General features: G+C 44.8%; 2 protein-coding genes across 2 annotated transcripts in view; both read left to right on the forward strand.

The window, feature by feature from the left end:
* Positions 1 to 8622, forward strand: part of DEPDC1 (DEP domain containing 1) — an 11678-nt gene extending 3056 nt beyond the window's left edge. The window contains exons 5-11 of the mRNA XM_080601768.1: positions 323 to 370; positions 1712 to 1852; positions 2337 to 3197; positions 3828 to 4000; positions 5143 to 5319; positions 5609 to 5794; positions 7768 to 8622. Coding sequence (XP_080457894.1) covers positions 323 to 370; positions 1712 to 1852; positions 2337 to 3197; positions 3828 to 4000; positions 5143 to 5319; positions 5609 to 5794; positions 7768 to 7908 — 1727 coding nt within the window. The 3' untranslated portion in view covers positions 7909 to 8622. The remainder of the gene's footprint in view (positions 1 to 322; positions 371 to 1711; positions 1853 to 2336; positions 3198 to 3827; positions 4001 to 5142; positions 5320 to 5608; positions 5795 to 7767) is intronic.
* A 3178-nt stretch (positions 8623 to 11800) lies between these two features.
* On the forward strand, positions 11801 to 21014 carry RPE65 (retinoid isomerohydrolase RPE65). Its single transcript, XM_080603073.1, has 14 exons — positions 11801 to 13782; positions 14490 to 14572; positions 15013 to 15163; positions 15765 to 15872; positions 15965 to 16106; positions 16477 to 16624; positions 16898 to 16979; positions 17330 to 17462; positions 17566 to 17705; positions 18280 to 18409; positions 19230 to 19344; positions 19442 to 19536; positions 19640 to 19751; positions 20350 to 21014. Exons 1-14 carry the CDS (start codon positions 13772 to 13774, stop codon positions 20499 to 20501), a joined length of 1602 nt encoding a protein of 533 aa, XP_080459199.1. The 5' UTR covers positions 11801 to 13771; the 3' UTR covers positions 20502 to 21014.
* Positions 21015 to 21058: the final 44 nt, after the last annotated feature.

The following is a 21058-nucleotide window of genomic DNA, read 5'->3' on the forward strand; positions in this document are numbered from 1 at the left end:
AATCAGGTAAGATTTTTTTTTCTAGTTTTGCTTAAAGTTTTTGGATGGTGCAGTTACAACAACATAGTACTTGACTAAGGCAATATGTTTCATAGCCTGTCTCATATACTTGCTTTTCCAAACTAGAGTCCAGTTCAGTATGCTTGTCTAGAGGGTTTTGTAGTATATTACATTAATCTGTAAGTACACATGCATAGTAATATTTAAAATTAGTTTTATATTTGAGATTCTATTTGATGTATTTAATACATGATTGCGGTTACTTGTATTGATTGACTCTTTGGGGTTATATATAATAACGTACATATGTTATTCATTTTAGAAGATCTCCCTCACTGGGTGTTGTCAGCTATGAAATGCCTCGCATACTGTAAGTAATAGCTTTTAAGTTCCAAAAACCTATTTGAAAGTTGAAAGTGAAATATACTTGCATATTAAGGCCAATCGTGAATTTCATTTTCAAAATTCAAATAATTGGAAGTGCCTTGATATGTTGAGAAGCAATGAAAGCAATTCGTATCAAATTACTGCACAGGAATGTAACACAGAAGAGCTAACACTTTAGGGATATTATGCTTAAGGCAATCAAGATACCAGTCCTCTAGCAAAAAACAGTGAATTGAATGAAGTTGAGTTTCTAATGGCTGTCTGCTGTGAATTGTCTTGCTAAAAAAGGAGCGTTTTTTCTTTAGCTTGTGCTGTAGTAGACCTGAGTGGTACCAGCAGTCTTTCTACTTTACCATGCAGTTGATTTTTATGAAACTTCAGTGTCTAGCTACATTTGAAGCTTCCTTTGTCAGATGTTTTAGAAATAGCGTTGCAAACACATGCAGATCACGATTATGTAAGCTTTGCATCTTTATGAAGCAGATTTTGGAAAGATTCTGAAGAAATGGGATAATTGCACTGACCTTTTCTTTTTTTTAAACTCTCTTTAAATGGCTACCAGGGCATGCAAGTGTTAGATGAGTGCCTCTCAGCTGAAATGCGATATGATGAGCTCTTTGTATGTGTGTCCTTGCCCCTGTCCCTGGCCGTTGCCTTCATGAGCTCCTCTGAAAGCTGTACTGGCTATGGCTCGGTGGGATGGTGTGGGTTTGTACATCTGTGTGTACCTCCAGCTGTTCAGCGGGGCTGTGGTAGGTGTCCATGCAATGTTAGAGTGGCTACAGAAGTCCAGTTTGCAAGGTACACTCTTGTGAAAATGACTTTTTTTTTTTCTTCAACTGCTTCTCAAAAACATAGAGCCTCTTACATGAAGAGCACTATTTGGAAAAGCAGGACAAGGAAGAGCTTGGTGAATGGATTTAAATCAAAGTTGAAAATAGAGCTGAGTGCTGATCTTTGAGCATTTGATTTCCTTAAACCCCCACATCGGTCCTGTATTTAGATCTAATAGGTCTTTGTGTGAAATGAAGGAGAATGCGAGGTTTGTGACTATTTTGAGGGATGTATAAAGAGCATAAATGAGTTTTATATTACTGGTGTGGAACACCCTCTTAAAAATGAGCAGAACTGAGTGAATTCATAGAATATTTTTTATTATTTCTGCTTACAAATGCTATAATGCTGAACTGCAATTATACGCAGATTGCTGACATGATTCTTCACTTGTGAAACAGTCATTCCTACAGGAATAAACTCATACTGTTATTTCCATAGAATTGTGAGAATAAAAACTTGTGAATTTTCTTTCTTTGCTTCTATTTAGGGCCTAGAAATAATGACATGAACCAACCAACTTACAGTGGGTTTGAACGGGACGTATTCAGAACAGTTGCTGATTATTTTCTCAATCTCCCTGAACCATTACTTACTTTTGAATACTATGAACTCTTTGTTAATATTTTAGGTATGTATGAACTTAGAAATAACCACTGTAAGCTATAAGTTGATACCAACTGGGAGAAGAAAAATCTGTATCTCAAAGTGGACCTTGACCCTGTTGTCTGTTTGGCAACTTGAATCTGAGGAATATCATCAGTGCTGTCGTTTTGTATTACAATATTAAGTGAAATGCAATTGTATCTCATTCTATGCAAATTACTGTCTGAACTAACTTTCTAAATATTCGGTAACCATAACTTGGAAATACGTGCTCACCCTTGTCCCTCACTATTGCAGTCTGTTAACTTGCTTTATCCTTGCATGTTGGTTGCAATTATTGTGCTAGATTGCTTTCGGACTGAGCTAAATTTTTCTTACATTTTACTAACTGAGTCAATTAGTGTCTTATATTTGTTGTCTTCTCTGTTCAGTTAGCACTTTATTTCTTTCTGGACTTGTTTGCATTCACATCACTTGCATCTTAATATATATATTTCATTTTCTGATAGTTATGTGTGGCTACATCACAATTCCAGATCTATGCAGCAGAAAACATTCTGTCCGAGATGAAACAAGTGACCCACAACCTTCAAAAATTCTTCACTTGAACTCTTTCAAGTCAACTGAATGTCTTCTTCTAAGCCTACTTCGCAAAGAGCCTGAGAAAAAGAGGAAAGAATATGAAGTTTCCAGGAAGTGGTCTGCAGAAGAGTTAGCTGTTCAAAAACAATGTGCAAAGAAATTGCAACAATATAAACTGACAAGCGAACAAGGCAGTGCTGATAATCTAATAGGAGGAAGTTGTCAAAATCTTTCAGGTTTCAGGAATGAACAAGATCCAGCTCTCAAGTTTAGGACAAGATGTTACTCTTTGGAAAGAATTGGAGGTACTGCCTCAAGTGTAAGTAATAAAGGAGAATCAGTTGTCCTCAGGCAAACTGATGTGAACACAGTCTTGGGCACAGGAAATAAAAACCAATCACTACCGTATGAGCATAAAGCCGACTCTGTGTTAGCGTTTGGTTTTGATAATGCATACCAAAACCAAACTTACGGCGTGAAGACAGTGTCTGCCTCAGCTCTTCAGGATAAAGAACTATTTGATGAAAATCATAGATTAAAGCAAATATGCAGGTCTCAGAGTTTACTTGGCAGCAGGAACTCCAAAAGTTGTACTAGCATCAATATACCAGTTGCCGAAATCACAGTGAAGCCAGAGTCTCAACTCTGTGAGCAAAGAAAACCGAATACTTCAGTGGACATCAGGACTGAGGTTTCTGATATCACCGTCAGCAAGAGACTCTGCAAAAGTACCATAGAGCTCTCAGAATACTCTTTCACTCACTCTTGTATGTTGACTGGCACGCAAAGTAAGATGGCTTTCCAAAGCATGTTGTATTGGCTTATTGTGTTGACTAACTAATCTCTGCTTCGTTGCTTTCTTTGACACCGTTACTGTGGGTTTTTTTTTTTTATATCTATATAATATAACTTGTGGGTTTAAAAACAAAGTTCTGGTTGCTAAGTTGTATTGTTTACAGGCAGCCTTTCATACCTCTGCTAACAAATAGTAGTGTATAGTGTCTTTGCATTCTCAAGTGTGATTTATGAGAACCTTCCTGTTCAGGTAAGTGATGGAACTTCTGACCTAGGCACTGTCTCAGAGTAAGGAAAGGAATTTGCACAGGCCTGCCTATTGAAGATGTCTTTTTACGATCTTTGGAACGTATTTTCTGAAAATACTTTTAAGAAATAACATTAGGGTCATTTCTTCATTGTGTTATGGCCTTGATTGTACAAGCAGTTTATCATAATGAAGTGAGTTGAGGATGCTCACGCAAAAAAAGGACATGTAACGTTGATCTACAATGTTATGGCTGATTGCTTTGAAACATAGATCCTCTGCCTTGGGAGGGGAGGGAGTTATTTTACTGAATAAAAAATAATCCTGAAAGTTGATTCAGATCTTAACGATAGCTGTATTTACAATTAACTTGTAGATCTCCTTCAGCCTCACTTAGAAAGAATTGCTGTTGAAGCACTACAGATATGTTGTTTGTTGCTTCCACCACCAAATCGTAGAAAGATGCAGCTCCTTATGCGTATGATCTCTCGGATCAGTGAAAATGTTGATATGCCACGACTGCACGATGCGATGGGCACACGTTCTTTGGTAAGAGAATCGTGATTGCAGTTTCTCTTGTTTTAAAAATATTGCTGAAGTAATGCTGAGAATACTAGCAGTAATTAGGATTTAAGGTTCTTGGCTCACTGTAATTAAATACAATTAAATTGTGATTAATGGGCAGATTTTTCACTTCCACAACACTTACAAAAACTCCGGCTTGCAGCAAGCACTTTGTCTCCATCCTAATACATTTGAAATATTGATGTTGCTTTTGTTTATTTTGGGAGGGGGAGGGAAATAATTCCTTAAAAGAATGTAAATGATTGTTTGGTCTGATTTATCACCCAACTGCCGTTTAAGCTTAAAAGGTGCTGGCAAAGTGTGTGTGGACAACCTTTCTTGGGATAAATGTTTTTGTATTTGGAGTTAGAACCATAGAATGGTTTGGCTCAGAAGGGACCTTAAAGATCATCCAGTTCCAACCCCTGCCATGGACAAGGACGCCACCCACTAGATCAGGCTGCCCAGGGCCTTGTCCAGCCTGGCCCTGAACATCTCCAGGGCATGGGACATGACAACACCTCCTGTGATTAGGGCATAAACCATTGCAGAAGGAGGAAGCCCAGTGACTTTAAAGGCTAGCTTCTAGGTCTGAATTAAAGCTTTTATTGGAATGACTACTGGAAGACATTTGTAGTGTTTGTGCCAAATAAGATTAAACAACAACGTTACCTGCACAAGTTATTTTAAAATAAGCCTGATAAAAGCCAGAAATGGGGAAACTGTAAAAATGTTTATTAAAAAAAAAAAAAACTTCTTGAAACTGGTTGTTGGTGTACATTAGATCTTGGGCGGGCTGACTGTGCAGGTGTGGTTTTTGTCTTCTCGCTTGGTTCAAGACAGCTACTTGAATACATACATTTTTCTATGGGGGAAGACTTATTACATTTTTTAAAATCTATTTCTTAAAAGAAATTACTTTTAAGATTTGCACTTCTTTGTATTGAACAATGCTTTATTTCAGTTGAGGAAAAAAATAATCAGGATTCCTCCTCTTGACCAGCTGGTGTGGGCAAGAGAGATTGCAACGAAAGTTGTTATTGGAGAACTTGTTGTGCCGCTGTATAGAGTAGAAGGAAGGCAAATCCCCTGACTGCACATACTAATGATCTGCTAAACACTTCTAGATGATACAGACTTTTTCTCGATGTGTGTTATGCTGTGCAGAAGAAGTTGATCTTGATGAGCTGCTTTCTACACGATTAGTTTCATTTCTAATGGACCACCAGCAAGAAATATTTAAAGTACCAACTTACCTGCAGGTTGCAGTGCAAGATCACATAGAATACGTGAGGATGGCTCAGGTCGGTGGCATGCTAGAAGTTCAAGTACCTTTGCTAGTGGCAGAGTATTTGCTAATGTGGGTGGGATGGGAAAACTGCAAATAAAACCACAGTATTTCAAATGCAGACTTTTATTTAAGGTATTGGTGCAATCATAGACATTAGCTACTTTCTAATGCCTTGCAACTTGCGATGGCACTAAGTTGATATGCTTGAATGTTAAGTAAGGTAGCTTCTTATCAAGATAGTATATAATCATTTGACTACGTAGACCCTTTCTTTGATTTATTTTTTTTTTAATTTATTTCAGGGCAAATATCCAAGGGAAGAAATTTGCGCCATACTGCCAACATACTCATACTGCAAACAAATAACTCCTCAGGAGTTTGAAGAACAAAAGGTTTCTACATCTCAAGCTGCAGTGGCAGAGCTGTTAGAGAACATTATCAAAGATAAGAACTTGTCTGTAAAAGACAAGAAGAAGAAGTTAAAGCAGGTAAGAAGGGTGGATATTTACTTCTGAGAACGTTCCTGTGAGGGAAGGGGCTCGGCTATGACACACTGGAACAGAACGTGAGCAGACTGTATAGAGAGAAATGCTTCTCTTATAGAAAAATAAGTAAATCTACTGTTCAATGTTTTTTGATTGCATGATCTGATAGGATTTTAAGGACAGTGCCTACTACAGCATTTGATACTGTCTGGCAACAGCAGTGTTCAAACAGTGATTCAAAACCGGTATAAAAACCCTAAGATGCACTCTTAAGCAGCGTGTTGTACTGGCAATGCAAGCTACCATTAAAATGCCATAGGTGGGCTTAAAATCTATGGAAGAGACAAAAGTAGTCAGGTTTTTTGCTGTTAAGAGGTCAAAATCTATTCACGGTTCTGCAATATTATTTTCTGTGGAGTTAGCTTTGTTTTGTAACATGCATGTTGTTCAAGATTATCTGTCACTTCTATAGCCTGCTCATGTGTTGCCTAATACTAAAGCTAAAGCGCAGCAACTCTGGCAGGATTTCCTACTGGAGGTTTTTTCTTTTTAAGAAAACCTTTGGCAAGTGCCTCTGACCAATTGAATGGTATTGTACTTGTCCTAGAATTTCCTAAGCAAGTCTTGTGACTCAAATTTGAAAAAGCAGCTTTTCAAAGCAAGTGCGTTTGTTCTGATGCCCCTTCCCCCTGCTTCTGCAACACTGACTTTCACGTGTTGTGAAAACTTCAGTTTAACAGGACCAAGCCTCAGAAGACAGGCCTTTTGTTCAAGTTCCCTGAAACGTCCTGCATGTAAAACAGAATAGTTAATTACAGTTACTGAAACCTAAATTTCTGAGTAAGCAAGCAGTAAGAAGTGATGCACGGCAGCACTTCAAGCAGGTGGAGCAGGGAGGAAGGAAATAAACTAATATGCTCTAACAATAAAACTTGAAGTGTGTATTTAAATGTTTGGTGAGTTCCCATCGACATCCACAAGCACTTTATACTGTAAAGGCCAAATATTAGCAAAGTTTATTTTTAAAATTCATGGAGTTACATTATAGTCTTGCCATTTGTGCAGGGATAACTACTGGCATAATAATTCACAGCTTTTTGGAGTGATTATACAGTTTTGATAATTGGATTTGGGGAAAGCCAAATGCCACAAACATGCCACTTCCTAGAGGGGTTAGATCCAACTTGCATCAACACCAAATGTTACAAATGATGGAATTTTTAGTAGACTGAATCTTACTTGACCTTACAGAAGAAACAGGCAATATGACCAAAACATCTCCAAAGCCAGATACTGTCGTTGCTCATCTGCAGGAACTGAAAAATAACTCCCCTAGTTGAAGTAGTTATTCTCTCTGTCCTGAGAGAATGCCCTCAAAAATCTGCTGAACCTTAACTTCCAGTTAGCTGAAACATTTATCATCGTGTTTCTTGAAAGACAGCTTTCCAAGCGTAAACAGAACGTGTACCGATGCTGCTGGTGTCTTCAAATGGGTGGCTGCCTTGCCTTGCTTGGAGAATAAAAGCTGGTCGTGCCTTTCAGAATCAAAGAAATGGTGACAGATGCGATAAGCTGTGCTAACTAGTATTCAGCTGGTCAATGTGACCGTGAGCAGCTGCAGACTGTCATTTCTAGTGGAGATGCCGGCAGGTAGTTGCTGGTTGGAGGTAGAACGGTACAGCGTCTGCCCGTAGCGCTATTCCAGCCAGCAGTAAACATCCTTGGGATTAAAATGAGATTGGAAGCTTTTCTCATTTCAACAGAAGATGAAGTGCCTGACAAAACTACTTCCATCTGATTCACTGTTTATCAGTTGTGAACTTATAAGCACAAAGGGCTGCGGCTTTAGTCAAGTTCCACAGCAGAAGTACTTTACATACTGATAGTCTTGCTCTTGCTGCTGATCCGTATCTGTACTGGGTTTTATTTTTTCTAGTGGAGTCCTGTTTAATAATTTTCTTTTGCCTGTTTTCTAGTTTCAGAAGGAATATCCTCTGATCTACCAGAACAGATTTCCAACTACAGAAAACGAAGCAATGCTGTTTGAGAACAAACCTACCATCAAACAACCGATGCTTAGCCTGAGAAAACCAAAATTTCGTAGCCTGAGATATTAATTTCACCATACTTCAGCTGCATGTTTACTTGGATGGATGGATGGATGGATGGATGGATGACTTACCAAGGGGTGCTTTCTATGCAAATTTGGTAGTGGTTGCTTATGTAGAAGGAAGAAATGTTTACATGAACACTGTGCTGAAAAGTGCCAAAATAACTCTTTTCTGGAGGTTGCTTTCGAATGACTTCTAAGAGAAATATTTATCTGTTTACAAATTAATCAATGTATTGCGCTCAGTAGAATAAATGTGAAAATAAGCATGAAGCTATTGGTAACCAAAAAACTGTATACAGGGTTTTCATATGGGAAACTAATGATATGCATATTGCAACTTTATTAATGTCTGTTCAGGAATTTGTGCCATTAATTATAGTTTGTGTGGAGTTTTAATTATTTGTTTGGTGTGGGTAAGTGCCTTCCTTGTTTTCACAAAATACTTGTCTTTAAGCAAAACAATATTCTTTAAGCTTGGGACTAATTTAAAAGTTGCTTTTGTTGTTTCCAGGGGAGCCAGAAATTCACCATAAATAAATTATCTGCCTCCTTAAAGTACTTACTTTCTTCTCATCTGTAAAATCTGCTTTTTCATATATATTTATTTATATTAAAAGTGCTAGGTGTGTTTGTTTTCCTGGAATACTTATTTTGGATGTACTGATACCTTCTGTCATTTTGTTTGAGAAGTATGTGAGATGTGACAATGAATAGAATCGTAATACACTACATTTCCCTGTATTGTTTCTGGATTTAATCTGGAATTCAGGGTTGATTCTCATGGGACCAGGACTGCCCCCACAAGGTGGATCTGCATTGATATTTCTGTGAGAACAGCTTAGTCTTTTCATAAAGAAGATCCCAACTTAATGTGGGGGGACAACTTAAAAAGCCGTAAATGGTGAATGCTGTTGGTGTTCAATATCGGGTTTGGAGAGAAGTGGATGCTTCTTCTCCCCCATATTGGTATCCAGATGGATAAATCCTGAAATCCTTCTGTCTGTATCCCCAAAGAGATGCTGATAGCATGTGGGTACAACCAGGGCAATTAAGGCAATTTTAAAATTTAATGAAAAAATCCCTTTCCTCTTAACAGGGTAAAAAATAATGTAATATAGGAAAATTATGAACCTTTATATAAACGTTTCACTGAAACCTTAAAAAGTATTGTTATTTTGAAAAGCTGTGATTAGGAAGAAACGTTGGCTGACATGCCAAGCATGAGCTGCGCTGAGAGACCTATGGATATTGCTGCTGGCATCACTGTTACGTGCTGGAGCAGTTCCAAGTTCTGTGCCTTGTAAGGCTTTTGTAGAACTTGGGCTGCAAGTAGGAGCACTAATGGACCTGCCACTCAGTCTGAACCGTAACTTTCGTCTCCTGAGAGGACAAGGTGAAGGTGATAACGGGGCTTAAAAGCAGTGTTGTAATGGTGTAGCCGCATCTGTGGATGGTTAGACAGTGGAGAGGTGAGAAGTAATGCACTTAACTCTCAGTGTTACATAGTGTAGCTCAATGTTCCCGGGTGGAGTGAAGCCACCACGTAAAATAATTTCTCTAGATTCTTGTTAATATCCAGTGTTTTCTTTCCATGTTCCGATACTGTGCCAGACCTTCCTTACTAGTCAGGAACTATGTAAATCTGTAAGTGTTGGTGGTGCTGGGTTTTCTGTCAGCCATATATATACATATGTCTGTCAGCCATACATACATATATGATATATATGATATGTGTGTATATATATATATGATATATATATATATATATCCAATTCAGGGTCTTGAATGTTAAGTCTGTGTGTGTTGCTATGCTTGAAATTTTTCAGATTTCTCTGGTTTTCAGGCCCAGAGTCCATGCTGTGTCCTGCCCCACGCAAAACTGAAGCTTGTTGTTTGGGTGGACTTGGTGCTGCATAGTACTGCTTTCTTCCACTGCTGCCTTCAGCTGAAGGCTTCCTTAACCTCATGCCACAATCACTCATGTGCCATACCCTCAAACCACTCTGCATTTTACAAGGAATGTGTCTGTTTTACACATTGCATTAGTGCTTCTAGATATAAAACTTTTTGCTTATTCTGGCTGTATTTGCAAAAAAAAAATGGAAGGGATGCTCTGCAATGTTGGACTGTATAAGATGAAAGATTTGTGAAGTCCACCTTTATTTTCACTTTTAATTTTTTGTGGTTTTTTGTTTGTTTGTATTAAGCAATTGTGTGCTTCAGGGAATCAGATACTTTCGTGATGAGCGCTTTTCCTTTGCGCAAGTTACTTGGTGGTTATCTCAGAGCTGTGAGCTGTGCAGTGTAGGCATGTCCAGTGTGCTTTTTTGTCTCTCCATTCCAAAGATGAACTGAACTGCCATGGTACTGCACATGCAGGTTCTTACAGGAATTGTCATAAAACCAATCATAAAAATTAAAATGAAAGCAAATCTCAACTACTTGTCTCTACCTGGATTCTTTTATTTTTTGCATTTCTTGGGGACAATCCATACCGGAGTTGTGCTAATCTAATATTATCTGCACAATGTTGAGCCTCTCCAAAAAGCTGGGTTGTTGTTTTTTGCTTTGCTTTTTAAGATTAAGATAGGGAGAAAAGTTTTTACTTTAGAAGTTGGAATAAATGATTTAGAATAAAAGGCTTCATAATCGTTTTTTTCATTTTACTACCTGAAATTTGTCCTACGATAATTAAGGTTATAATTTTGTTCCTGTGCACTTTAAGTTGAATCTAAAAAGGTTTTAGCCTAAAGCAGTATTTGCTAACACTTCTCTCCCACAACCTTTGTGTTGTGGATGTTTAGCCTGGTTCCTACGTGAAGAAATTCATGTGAAATACCAAATTAGTCCTATGTTAGCTTACAGAGGTGTGGGAGTTGCTTTCTGGTAGCTGGAGCACATCTGGCACGGTGCACCTTTTGCATTATATTTTGTTCTTTATGAGGAAGGCTTTGTAAGTGGCAAACCAAGGTAAGCCCAGTCTCAGCCGATGTTAGTGAATGTTTTGATGTCCTGTAGATATCTTTACACTTTACGTAGCAGGTGATGGATGTTTGTAGTGCTTGTAGACAGCTTCTAAAAATCCCGTACCTGCCTAAACTTCTACGTACTTTCAGCCTGTTAAGTGTTGCATAAATGCTTTATTTTGTGTGTATCTGTGTTCCAGTTAAGCTAATCACACCAGAAGCTCGCATTTCTTAGGATTTAGCTTTCAGCTGGCTGCCCTCATTATTCAGAGTGCTTGATCCGTATTACTTAACGTCCCCTTCTGAGGTTTTGACAGAAATATAACAAAACCTTGAATAAATAAACAAATTGACCTGCAATGGGGCATTCCAAATGAATAACAGAGACAAATTTAATCTCAACCTTAGCTATCACTTCCTCAAGTGAGAAATTTTACTGCAAGCGTTTAGTATTAATTTTTTTTAAGTATTGTACTGCAAACCCCGTAATTCTGCATGGGGAGCAGCTCATCAGATGTGAATTCACGATTGCCTGTAAGCTATCAGCTGCGTATAGTGGGGAGCAGCAGGATTACCCGCTGCTTGTAGTTCTGCTCTGAAATCTGACACTAGGCTGGATTTGTGGTTGACTTTCAGTGACTTGAAAAAATGATTCAGGGCGGACTGCAGTAGCGTACGTACTGCTAACGAGGATTCTGCTCTGGGGATCTAAGCAAAGGCTTTACTGGAAGTTGTTCCCCTTTGCTTTGAGACAGCGGAGTGCAGCGAGCAGAGGCTTAGTGGCTGCTTCTCAGACTCCAGTCTCTCACATGAAGACTGCGTGTGTACATGCTGTGGCTTCTCAACTTCTTTCATGCAAGAATTAAGCTCGTATAAACTTTTCTAGTCTTCTTTAAAAATCCTTAATTTGTTTTGAGTGTTTGGGTTCACTTGAAATGGACTGGATTTATTCGAAAAACATGTTCAGCTGAAATGTAACTTCCAACACTGGTTAGCTCTCGTAAATACGGTCTTCATGTGAGCAAATCAAACTGCTGGCTCGGCACGTGGCTGATGTGGGTGCAGTCATGGCAGGCTGTTGTGGTTTGCAAAATGCACTCACCGTTTTGCGTAAACAGATCCCAAACTCTCTTCTTTCTTGCTTAAGCGTTTAGGGAGCTGTTTGTGCTTGCCATCTGTAATGCCACCTGGTCTGCTGCCAGTCAGAGGTAACAAACTTTTCTGCACAGAAGGCAGGAGGATGTGCTGTTACTGGTGCTTAGCATCACCTCTTTTTGCTAATTGGCGTTGATGACAGCACCTTTTTAGTTGTTACTTAAAATGACTAACAAATCTGTAACACGTTGCTGGGTTATATGCTGGCTGACGCTGGTTGCGGTGTCGGTGCCACATCAGAGAAGGGTCCGGGTCCAGCGCCGGCTGGTGACACAGCCGGTGTCGCGGCACAGGAACACCCAGGTACAAAGCAGCCGGGGAGCTGTGTGGCTGAAATGCTCAGGGCTAACCTCAGCGTGAGCCACGACAGACGGCTGGGTGCCCCAGGTGCCTGAAGCACCAGGACAGAAGCTGTACACGAGCAGCCGCTCGGGCTCGTCGCTCCCGGCAGGAGGACAGAGGAGAGCCGTGGGCGCCGCTGGTGGAGGCCGTCCCGCTCCCGGCTGGTGCCCCCGAACAGCTCTGGCAGCACGGGGCTGGGAGGTTTTTGTGCTGCCTGGTGGATGCTGTCACCATGGAAACGGTGGATTTTCGTGACATCGAGGATGAGGATGCTGTTAGGAATCCTTCTGGGGTTAATTAAAAATCTTGTGTTATTTCCACTGTTGGAGAGGCCTCAAACCAGCACGCAAGTTCATGTTGAAAGCACTCGCCCCTAGGATGCCTCCCCAGACAAATTCCCACGTAATTAAGGTTGCTCAATAGGAGGGGTTAGTGGGAGGCCTCAGCCAAAGACCTCACGGAGGCAACTCGGTAGCTGCTTCGTCAGCAACGCTCTGCCTTGGTCCCTCTACGAGAGCCGTGCCGAGGTTGCTGCTGCTGTGTGATTTACGTAAGCAGTACGGCGGTACCCCGGGCTGCCAAGGATCATCGGTATGCCCATGTTCAAACCTTCAAGCAAAGCGCTTTCGGGGAGAATTCTTGAATTATCAGTAGTCTTTTTACATGCTTGATTTACCTAGAACTGTAACATTATAATCAGCAACCTTCAAGTTAGGCATGGGGACCTAACTTGGTTCCAAAGTTTATTTCAGAACAGGAGAACCACAGCCTCTCGTTGAAAAATTTTTGTGTTTTTTAAATTCTAGGAAAAAAAAATATATATATGTATTTACTGCTCCCTGTAAATTATTAGTCTGCAGGTGAGAGCAATTTGTAATGAAAAAAAAATCTCGGGACAGAGAAGAAAGGTGGCAGCCAACGCGTGGGGGCGTTAAGAAGGGCGATATTTGACAAGGCCGCGCGGTCTGTGGGCACCTCTGGCACCGCTCGGTTTCTGGGTGAAGCACCAAGCCGTGCTGGGGATGGGGATGGTAGCGCGGGATGGAGCGGCTGCAGCCGGGACGTAAGCACCATTGGGCTGCTGAGGGGGAGAGCTGAGGTCGCAGCCGGTGTGTCTGCGCTCTTCTGCGGTTTGTTTCCTTCTAATCGCTTCTGCCTGGGGAGAATTTAGGTCTCTGAGAAACATTTAAAGCCTCTTTTTGTGCGAAGGGCAAGACAAAACCTCGCCAAGCACCGGGAGGATTTGGGTGGTGAAAGCCCCTTCTGTTCGCAGTGGGGAGCTCATTGGCTGCGGGTGGGTCCTGGGGCTTCCTCCAGCGGGACTTACCGCTCACATAAATCCCAGCACGCTGCCCCGGGCTCACCCTCAGCTTCGGCAGCCTCAAATCCTTCACCGGGGAGAGAATGTACAGCCAGTGAGTATTCCTGCAGTGCTCTCCGTGGGAGCGGGTGCGTGGTCACACTGGCGAGCAGCACTGCAGCTCTGCCCGGAGTTCCCCAGGGCCACTGGCAGGTCGGGGACAGGGCTGAGGGTCTCTGCAGGAGGCGAGGGCGGTTTCGGTATATGGGTGCTGGTGCTGCTACACCCCGTGAGTGGGAGGTGGGGGACCAGCTGCCCCCCAGGTACCGGGAGAGGGCCCCGGCTTCCACGGGAAGGGCCACACGGCCTGTGTCTGCCGTGTCGCCTCCTGCTTGGAACGATCAAAGCTCAGCTGTGTGCTCAAATGCACTTCGCTTATAAAAGACAAAAAAGAAAAAAAGCTAACCCAAGACCTGGCAGATACAAGTTGGATTTCTGATTCTGAAAGGGAGCCCTGCTTTCTGGCCACTCACGATGTCCCCAGGTTGTCCCTTGTGCCTGTCGCAGACCGGCTGGTGGGGGTGAGGTGTTCGCTGTCCTGCCGGTGTTTCCTCCTCCTCCTCTGTGTGCCCAGACGCTGGGCCTGGCCCCTCTGCAGCCTCCACTCGCTCCCTGGAGCCTTCCTTTCCAGGAGGCTGCTGCCTCTCCCTGCTGAGCTCGCCGGTTATTTGCCAGCCACAGCTTTTTCCACCCGAGGTCGAAAATTGCTGGCTCCCAGGGTGTGCCAGAGCCTCACTAACCCAGCTCTCCTGACCCTTTCAGAGTGGAGCATCCCGCGGGAGGGTACAAGAAGCTCTTTGAGACGGTGGAGGAGCTGTCCTCTCCGGTAACCGCCCACGTCACAGGTTGGTGTGCCCTCACCGCCTCCTCTTGTGCAACTGTGAGCCCCGTCCTGATCCCGGGAGCACCTGGGCCACCAGCTCCCCGGGCCTCAGGGGCTTCACGGGTCCGGGAGCAGTGGGTTAAATGCATCAGAGATGAAGGCTTTGGCAGGGCTGGCGTACTTGGGGTGGAGGAAGAACAGATTGGTTGTGGGATCCTTGGGCATTTCGGTTTTGGGCATTGTCCTTTCCTCGGACTTTATAAAGGGAGAAGCAAATGGACCAAAGGGCTCACGAGTATGCATGATCTTTTCTTTAAAAAACAAAAATATGTTTAATAAACATAGGATAAAGATAAGGAAGATAAAGTAATTTGAAGGTGTTTTTTTTTTCCTCAATGCAATAAAACCACTTTGGTCAGACCGGTGCTGGCCCCAGCACTCACAGCGCTGTGTCTCCCACAGGCAGGATCCCCACCTGGCTCAGGGGGAGCCTCCTTCGCTGCGGGCCCGGCTTGTTCGAGGTCGGGGCAGAGCCCTTCTACCACCTCTTTGACGGCCAGGCACTGCTGCACAAGTTCGACTTCAAGGAGGGGCACGTCACCTACCACCGCAGGTACGGGGACGCTGCCCGGGGGGACCCGGCCTCGGCTCGACCACACGAGCTGGGGACGGGCGCTGCCATCCCGTGTGGGCAGGCACCGCTGCTCGCGGGGCCGTGCAGTTACTGGAGGAGCTCTGGCGGTGAGGTTGCCAAAACCAGCTGACAATAACCGAGTCTTGCTCATACTTGGCAGAAATGCTATTTTTCCCACGCAAGTCGCTTTTTATTTTGTGCGATGATGGGGGCAGAGGGGTTGCTTGACCTGCCGCACTGTGTCTGGGAGCCCAGCGTGTCCTCAGGCCGAAGCGGCCGAGCTGGGAGCCACTGGGCATTCGGTGAAGGCCAGCCGGGGGGAACTGGGACATGTTTCTGGCCAGCTTCAGCTGACCGGGGCCTCCCTCCTGCTGCACCGGTGGGGGAGAACGGCGGCAGCTTTGGGACCCCTTGTGTGGATCATGGATCGGGCGGCTGCCCCAGGCTGGGCTGTGTGGGCCTCTGGTTCTCACAGGCCTTGTGAGGCTCACCACTAGATTACTTGCATTTATTTTGGTTATGTGGCCTGACACGTTCCTGTGACCATACCTGTGCTGCGCCTTTCCCCCACCCTCTCCAGGTTCGTTCGCACTGACGCTTACGTGAGAGCAATGACGGAGAAGAGGATTGTGATAACTGAATTTGGCACCTACGCCTACCCGGATCCATGCAAGAACATTTTCTCCAGGTACCGAGGGGCCCCGAGAGGACGCTGCAGTCCTGTGCCGTGGGGCTCCCGCCTCCAGAGCCACTGACCTGGTGCTGCCTTCCTCCGCTCAGGTTCTTTTCCTACTTCAAAGGCGTGGAGGTCACCGATAACGCCCTCGTTAACGTCTACCCTGTCGGCGAGGATTACTACGCCTGCACCGAGACCAACTTTATAACCAGAATTAACCCAGACACTTTAGAGACGATTAAGCAGGTAAGTCTTTGTGCTCGGCTTCTGTCTCGTGGGGGAGTGCCGTTACAAAGGGAGCATTTGATTTGGCTTCACTTCAGCTGGATCCGAGCCATGGTTTGCCTGCATGGCACAGAGCGCGTGCTTTGGGGCTGTTCCCAGCTCTATGGCCAGTGCCCGGCCTGAGGAGCCTTGCCTTCTGGACCCCAGGACCCCGAACCTCTTCCAAGCATCTCAGATTGCTTGGCTTTGTGGCCCTTTTGCTTGTCACAGAACGGATGTGATGTGAGCTTAGAGAAGAACTTTGTGCGAGGCAAGAACGCGTTCACCTGGCAGGGCTGGTGAGCCCATCTCCTGCCCAGGGAGCCCTGACTTTCTGCATCTTGCCCTCCAGGTGGATCTCTGCAAGTACGTCTCCGTCAATGGGGCGACGGCACATCCCCACGTTGAGAACGATGGGACGGTTTATAACATCGGCAATTGCTTTGGAAAAAATTTTTCACTTGCCTACAACATAATACGGATTCCCCCACTCCAGGCAGGTCAGTTAAACACACCTGTGAATAAGCTTGCAAAAATTTTGTCCTTTAAATCACTTTTTGTTCTTCAAATGAGTTTTGTCTTTTTTTTTTTTGTCATCTTTTTTTAAAGTTATCTTTAAAACAGTTATCTTTAAAACAGTCATTTATGTAGCTTCTGGATCATGAGGTTCCGTTGTGTTAAAGGCAGAAGCCTTGCTGGGCAAACAGTATTAAGGCAGGCAAAGTAGGTACGGATGCCACTTCTCCCATAACCGTTGGGCTGTCTTATTGCAGACAAGGAGGACCCGATGAACAAGGCGGAGGTGCTGGTGCAGTTTCCTTGCAGCGACAGATTTAAGCCCTCCTACGTTCACAGGTAACTTGTGCCTGGCTCAGGGGACTGAGGGCGATCTGGTTCCTTGCTGCATGCGGCGTGTTCCCATGTTGGAGCAGCTGCTTTAGAGAATGAGCATTTGGTGGCAGAGTCCTCTTCTGTGGTGCTGCTATGGGACAGTACGGGCACACTTGTGCCACCTTGCTGGGGTTGCATGCTCTACACAAGTTGCACACATGGCTCATCCTTGCATGTAATCAGCAACTGAAATGAGGGGAGGTACCAAATTGGGATGTTTGTACTGCTGTAAGTTTAAGCTCTGCTCTGCGTGCTGTAGCCACAGAGCCACATGCTCCAGGAGCTCGATGTGCTCCCCGTGTGTTTCCGAACAGCTTCGGACTGACCCCGAACTACATCGTGTTTGTTGAAACCCCGGTGAAAATCAACCTGCTCAAGTTCCTCTCCTCCTGGAGCCTGTGGGGAGCCAACTACATGGACTGCTTCGAGTCCAACGAGACCATGGGGGTAAGCGACTGGCAGGCCGCACCCACCCGTGGGCCAGGGGGTCTCCTGTGTCCACCTTGATGTGCTCACCTGGAAGCAAAACCGAACTGCTGCCATCTTTCAGGTCTGGCTTCACGTGGCAGAGAAGAAAAAAGGGCGGCTCCTCAATATCAAGTACCGCACCTCGGCCTTCAACCTCTTCCATCACATTAACACCTACGAAGATAACGGATTTCTCATCGTCGATCTCTGCACCTGGAAGGGGTGAGTGGAAGGTGGCTGGGGACCGCAGCCGGCGCCACCATCCCAGCCGGCAGGGCCGCGCATCCCGCTGACGCACAGGCATCCCCTCCTGGCACCCAGACCGCCTCCGTCGGCCGCTCTGAGTATTCCTCTTGGTGATCCTTTGACTGTACAGCGTGACAATTCCCCTGCGGTGTGGAGAGCCCGTTTCAAACTCATTTTCTCAGCCCTTGTTTGCCTTCGACTTTAATCTCCCTGTGACTATCGAAGGGCTGATGCTATTTCAGCTTCTGGGGCTGCGGTCCTCAGAATCTGACTCAGGCTTGAAGGGTGCTTTTCATGTGAACACAGAGAAACACGGCCCCAGGGGGGTGTTTCCCAGGGTGCAGGCAGCTCCAAGCCAGGCTTGTCCTGGCCGCTGGGAGCGGGTGCTGAGACCCAGCGGGTGCTGGGGGGTGAGCGCCCGGCTCGCTCCAGCTGAGGAGCTGGAATGGACTCATGTCATCAACCGCGTTTTAGGGGGAAAAAAACTGCTTTGAAACTCCTCACTTAGAAATGACATCTGTTTTCTGTCTGTGATGCTGTCTTTGTGCAGGTTCGAGTTCGTTTACAACTACCTCTATTTGGCCAATTTGCGGGCGAACTGGGACGAGGTGAAGAGGCAGGCAGAGAAGGCGCCGCAGCCCGAAGCCCGCAGATACGTGCTGCCCCTCAACATTGACAAGGTACCCGCTCAGCTCCCTGCCTGCAAATGTCAGTGTCTGCACCACTCCTGCAGCTTGTGGCCGAGTGCTCCAAGTGCTCTGCCAGGTCACGTTTAATTCAAGCTAAACCTTCTAATGGGAGGAAAAAATATTCTTAAAGCGTGGGTCTTCCCAGAAACTTTTTATTTCCCAGAGCTGAAAATATTCCATTCGATTTCCTGCGCGTTGCTTTTTGAATCAGCAGCAGCAGAGCACAGAGGGTGCTGCTGGCTGGTGCTGGACACACGGTGCTCATGCTGGGGACTGGCATGGGGAACAGAGATGGGAGCAGCAGCAGCCAGGGCGCACGTGGCCAAACCCAGCCCCAATTTGTGGTGTGAGGTCCGCCACGCAGCCAGCCTGGTGCAAAGCTCTCCGCCTGCAATCGCTGCATGATTTCCAGCTTCCCAAGTTGTGGGCCTCCTCTTCCTCGCTGGGCAAGCCCTGTCTGGGCTGGCAAACATCAAATTTCTGCATTCCTTGTGCTCACAATTTGCTTCCCTCTTTCATGTGCCCCACCTTGTGCTGTCGAGCAAAGTGTGCAGCCCCCAACAAGCCTCTGAATCTCAGTGAGGGGGAAGAAGTTATGTGCATGTTCACCTATAAGCACAGTGAGGGCTGAAGTGCAGGATGTGTTCAGCCTGATAGATAGCATTCTTATTACACTGACAGCTGATTAAGAAAATGGAAGAATCAACCATTTCCAGGTTCGTGCAGCTTCGCGAGGCTCTGTTGCGTATTGCTGTACAAATACATTCAGAAATGTTTCTCCATTTCTCTTGGATGTTCTTCCTTGTCCCAGGCTGACACGGGCAAGAACTTGGTCACGCTGCCCTACACGACAGCCACAGCGACGCTGCGCAGCGACGAGACCATCTGGCTGGAGCCAGAAGTTATTTTCTCAGGCCCGCGCCACGGTAAGGTGACAGCTCCGAGTCACAGCCAGAGACAACTCGAGTACCGTCAGCTGGCCGTGTCCTACTAATCCTCATGCATACGTGTGTATCTTTGCAGCCTTTGAATTTCCACAGATCAATTACAAGAAATACGGTGGGAGACCGTACACGTACACATACGGGCTTGGACTGAATCACTTTGTTCCAGACAGGGTAACTATCAGCAACCGGGTGAGGCACATCTTTTTGATGAGCTCTTGGTTTAAGGACAAGAAAGGATATTTCTGAGATGTGGTTTTAATTTTCCCACCCTTAGCTTTGCAAGCTGAATGTTAAAACAAAGGAGACCTGGGTGTGGCAGGAGCCAGATTCATACCCCTCAGAGCCCATCTTCGTTTCACATCCGGATGCCCTGGAGGAAGATGACGGTAAGAACTGATTTTGGTCTATCAGTCGCACAGTTGTTTGAAAAGTGTGTGTCTCCTGGCCCCAGGCATGCTGTTGGCAAAACCAGCCTCCAGAGTTGTACCAGGGGCCTGCAGACAGCTCCTGGGTGAGATGTGCCTTATTCTAAAACTGTTGGCAAGTTTCTGAGAACACTGGGAGAAAAAAAAAAAAAAAGAAACAAAAAAAAGGAGAAAAACCTCTGTGTTTAGATCATCTGCTATCCTCATTTCCTAGCCTTTTTCCATGAGGAATAACAACACTTAAAGAATTCCAGATGGCCAAGCTTTCTGAAATTAAACCTGTCTTGAATCAAGCATTTTATTCTGACCCCCTCCCCTCCTCCTGTAGGACTGGGGTAAATTCTGGCTTTGTTGCTGGAAGACGTAGCTGTATTCATGCCAAGCACTGTACACGTTTCTTCATACCTCCCCAGCCCTGTACCTACTTTTCAAAGTGGGTAGCAGCACTAGGTTTGAAAGGTTATCGACTTATTCCCTGAATTCCTCAGCTCTGAATAGGACTGTATGAAGGTGGGACAAGCCTTGGCTCTGCTGACCGGTGGTTTTTCTTACCTACTAGGGGTCGTGCTGAGCATCGTGATCAGCCCCGGCACAGGGCCGAAGCCTGCCTACCTCCTGATCCTGAACGCCAAAGACATGAGCGAAGTTGCCCGGGCTGAGGTGGAGGTGAACATCCCCGTGACTTTCCACGGACTCTTCAAAAGAGCGTGACTGCTGCCTGCAGCCTGGTGCGTTAGGTTTCTTCCAGCTTTGAAAAGGTGCAGTTGCCATTTGCAAGCACACCAAAAGTGACGCTGAAGGAATTTAGGTCATTCCTTTGTGTGGCTATTTAACTTAAGACTGAGTGTTTTGGTTTTGTTGATGATTCTTCAAAATACTTATCCGGGTATTTTTCAAATGTACTTTGTAGCATAATTTCAAAACGTACAGTACTAAGAACTATACAGTTAAAATAACGCAAGTTTTCTTTTACAAATTCAAACTTTGCAGCTTCAGCAGAGGGAAAGATGCATGAAGTAGCCTTTTCTACATATTACCATGTCTACAGGTATTGAATTTACACTGTGCTATGTGCTCTTTCTGGTGCATGCTTTGAAAAGAGGTATTTTTATCCTATAGAAATGTCGCTTGAACTTGCTTCCTAGTCTCTGTATTAGTGTCCTCAGAGCAAGATGAGCGGAGCCCTCCCAGAGCTGCTCTGGAAACCTGAACTTGCCCGTTCAAAAAAATCAAGCAATTATGGTTTAGGATGAATTTGCTTCAACTGA

This window comes from Anser brachyrhynchus (genome assembly GCF_964034855.1).
Source record: "Anser brachyrhynchus genome assembly, chromosome: 8".
Lineage (NCBI taxonomy): Eukaryota > Metazoa > Chordata > Aves > Anseriformes > Anatidae > Anser > Anser brachyrhynchus.

Excerpts from the sequence above, each read along its gene's own strand:
- RPE65 (XM_080603073.1), top strand. Across the intron at positions 17,463-17,565 it reads AGTCCAACGAGACCATGGGG|GTCTGGCTTCACGTGGCAGA; the intron begins GTAAGCGACTGG and ends GCCATCTTTCAG. Across the intron at positions 17,706-18,279 it reads GATCTCTGCACCTGGAAGGG|GTTCGAGTTCGTTTACAACT; the intron begins GTGAGTGGAAGG and ends GTCTTTGTGCAG.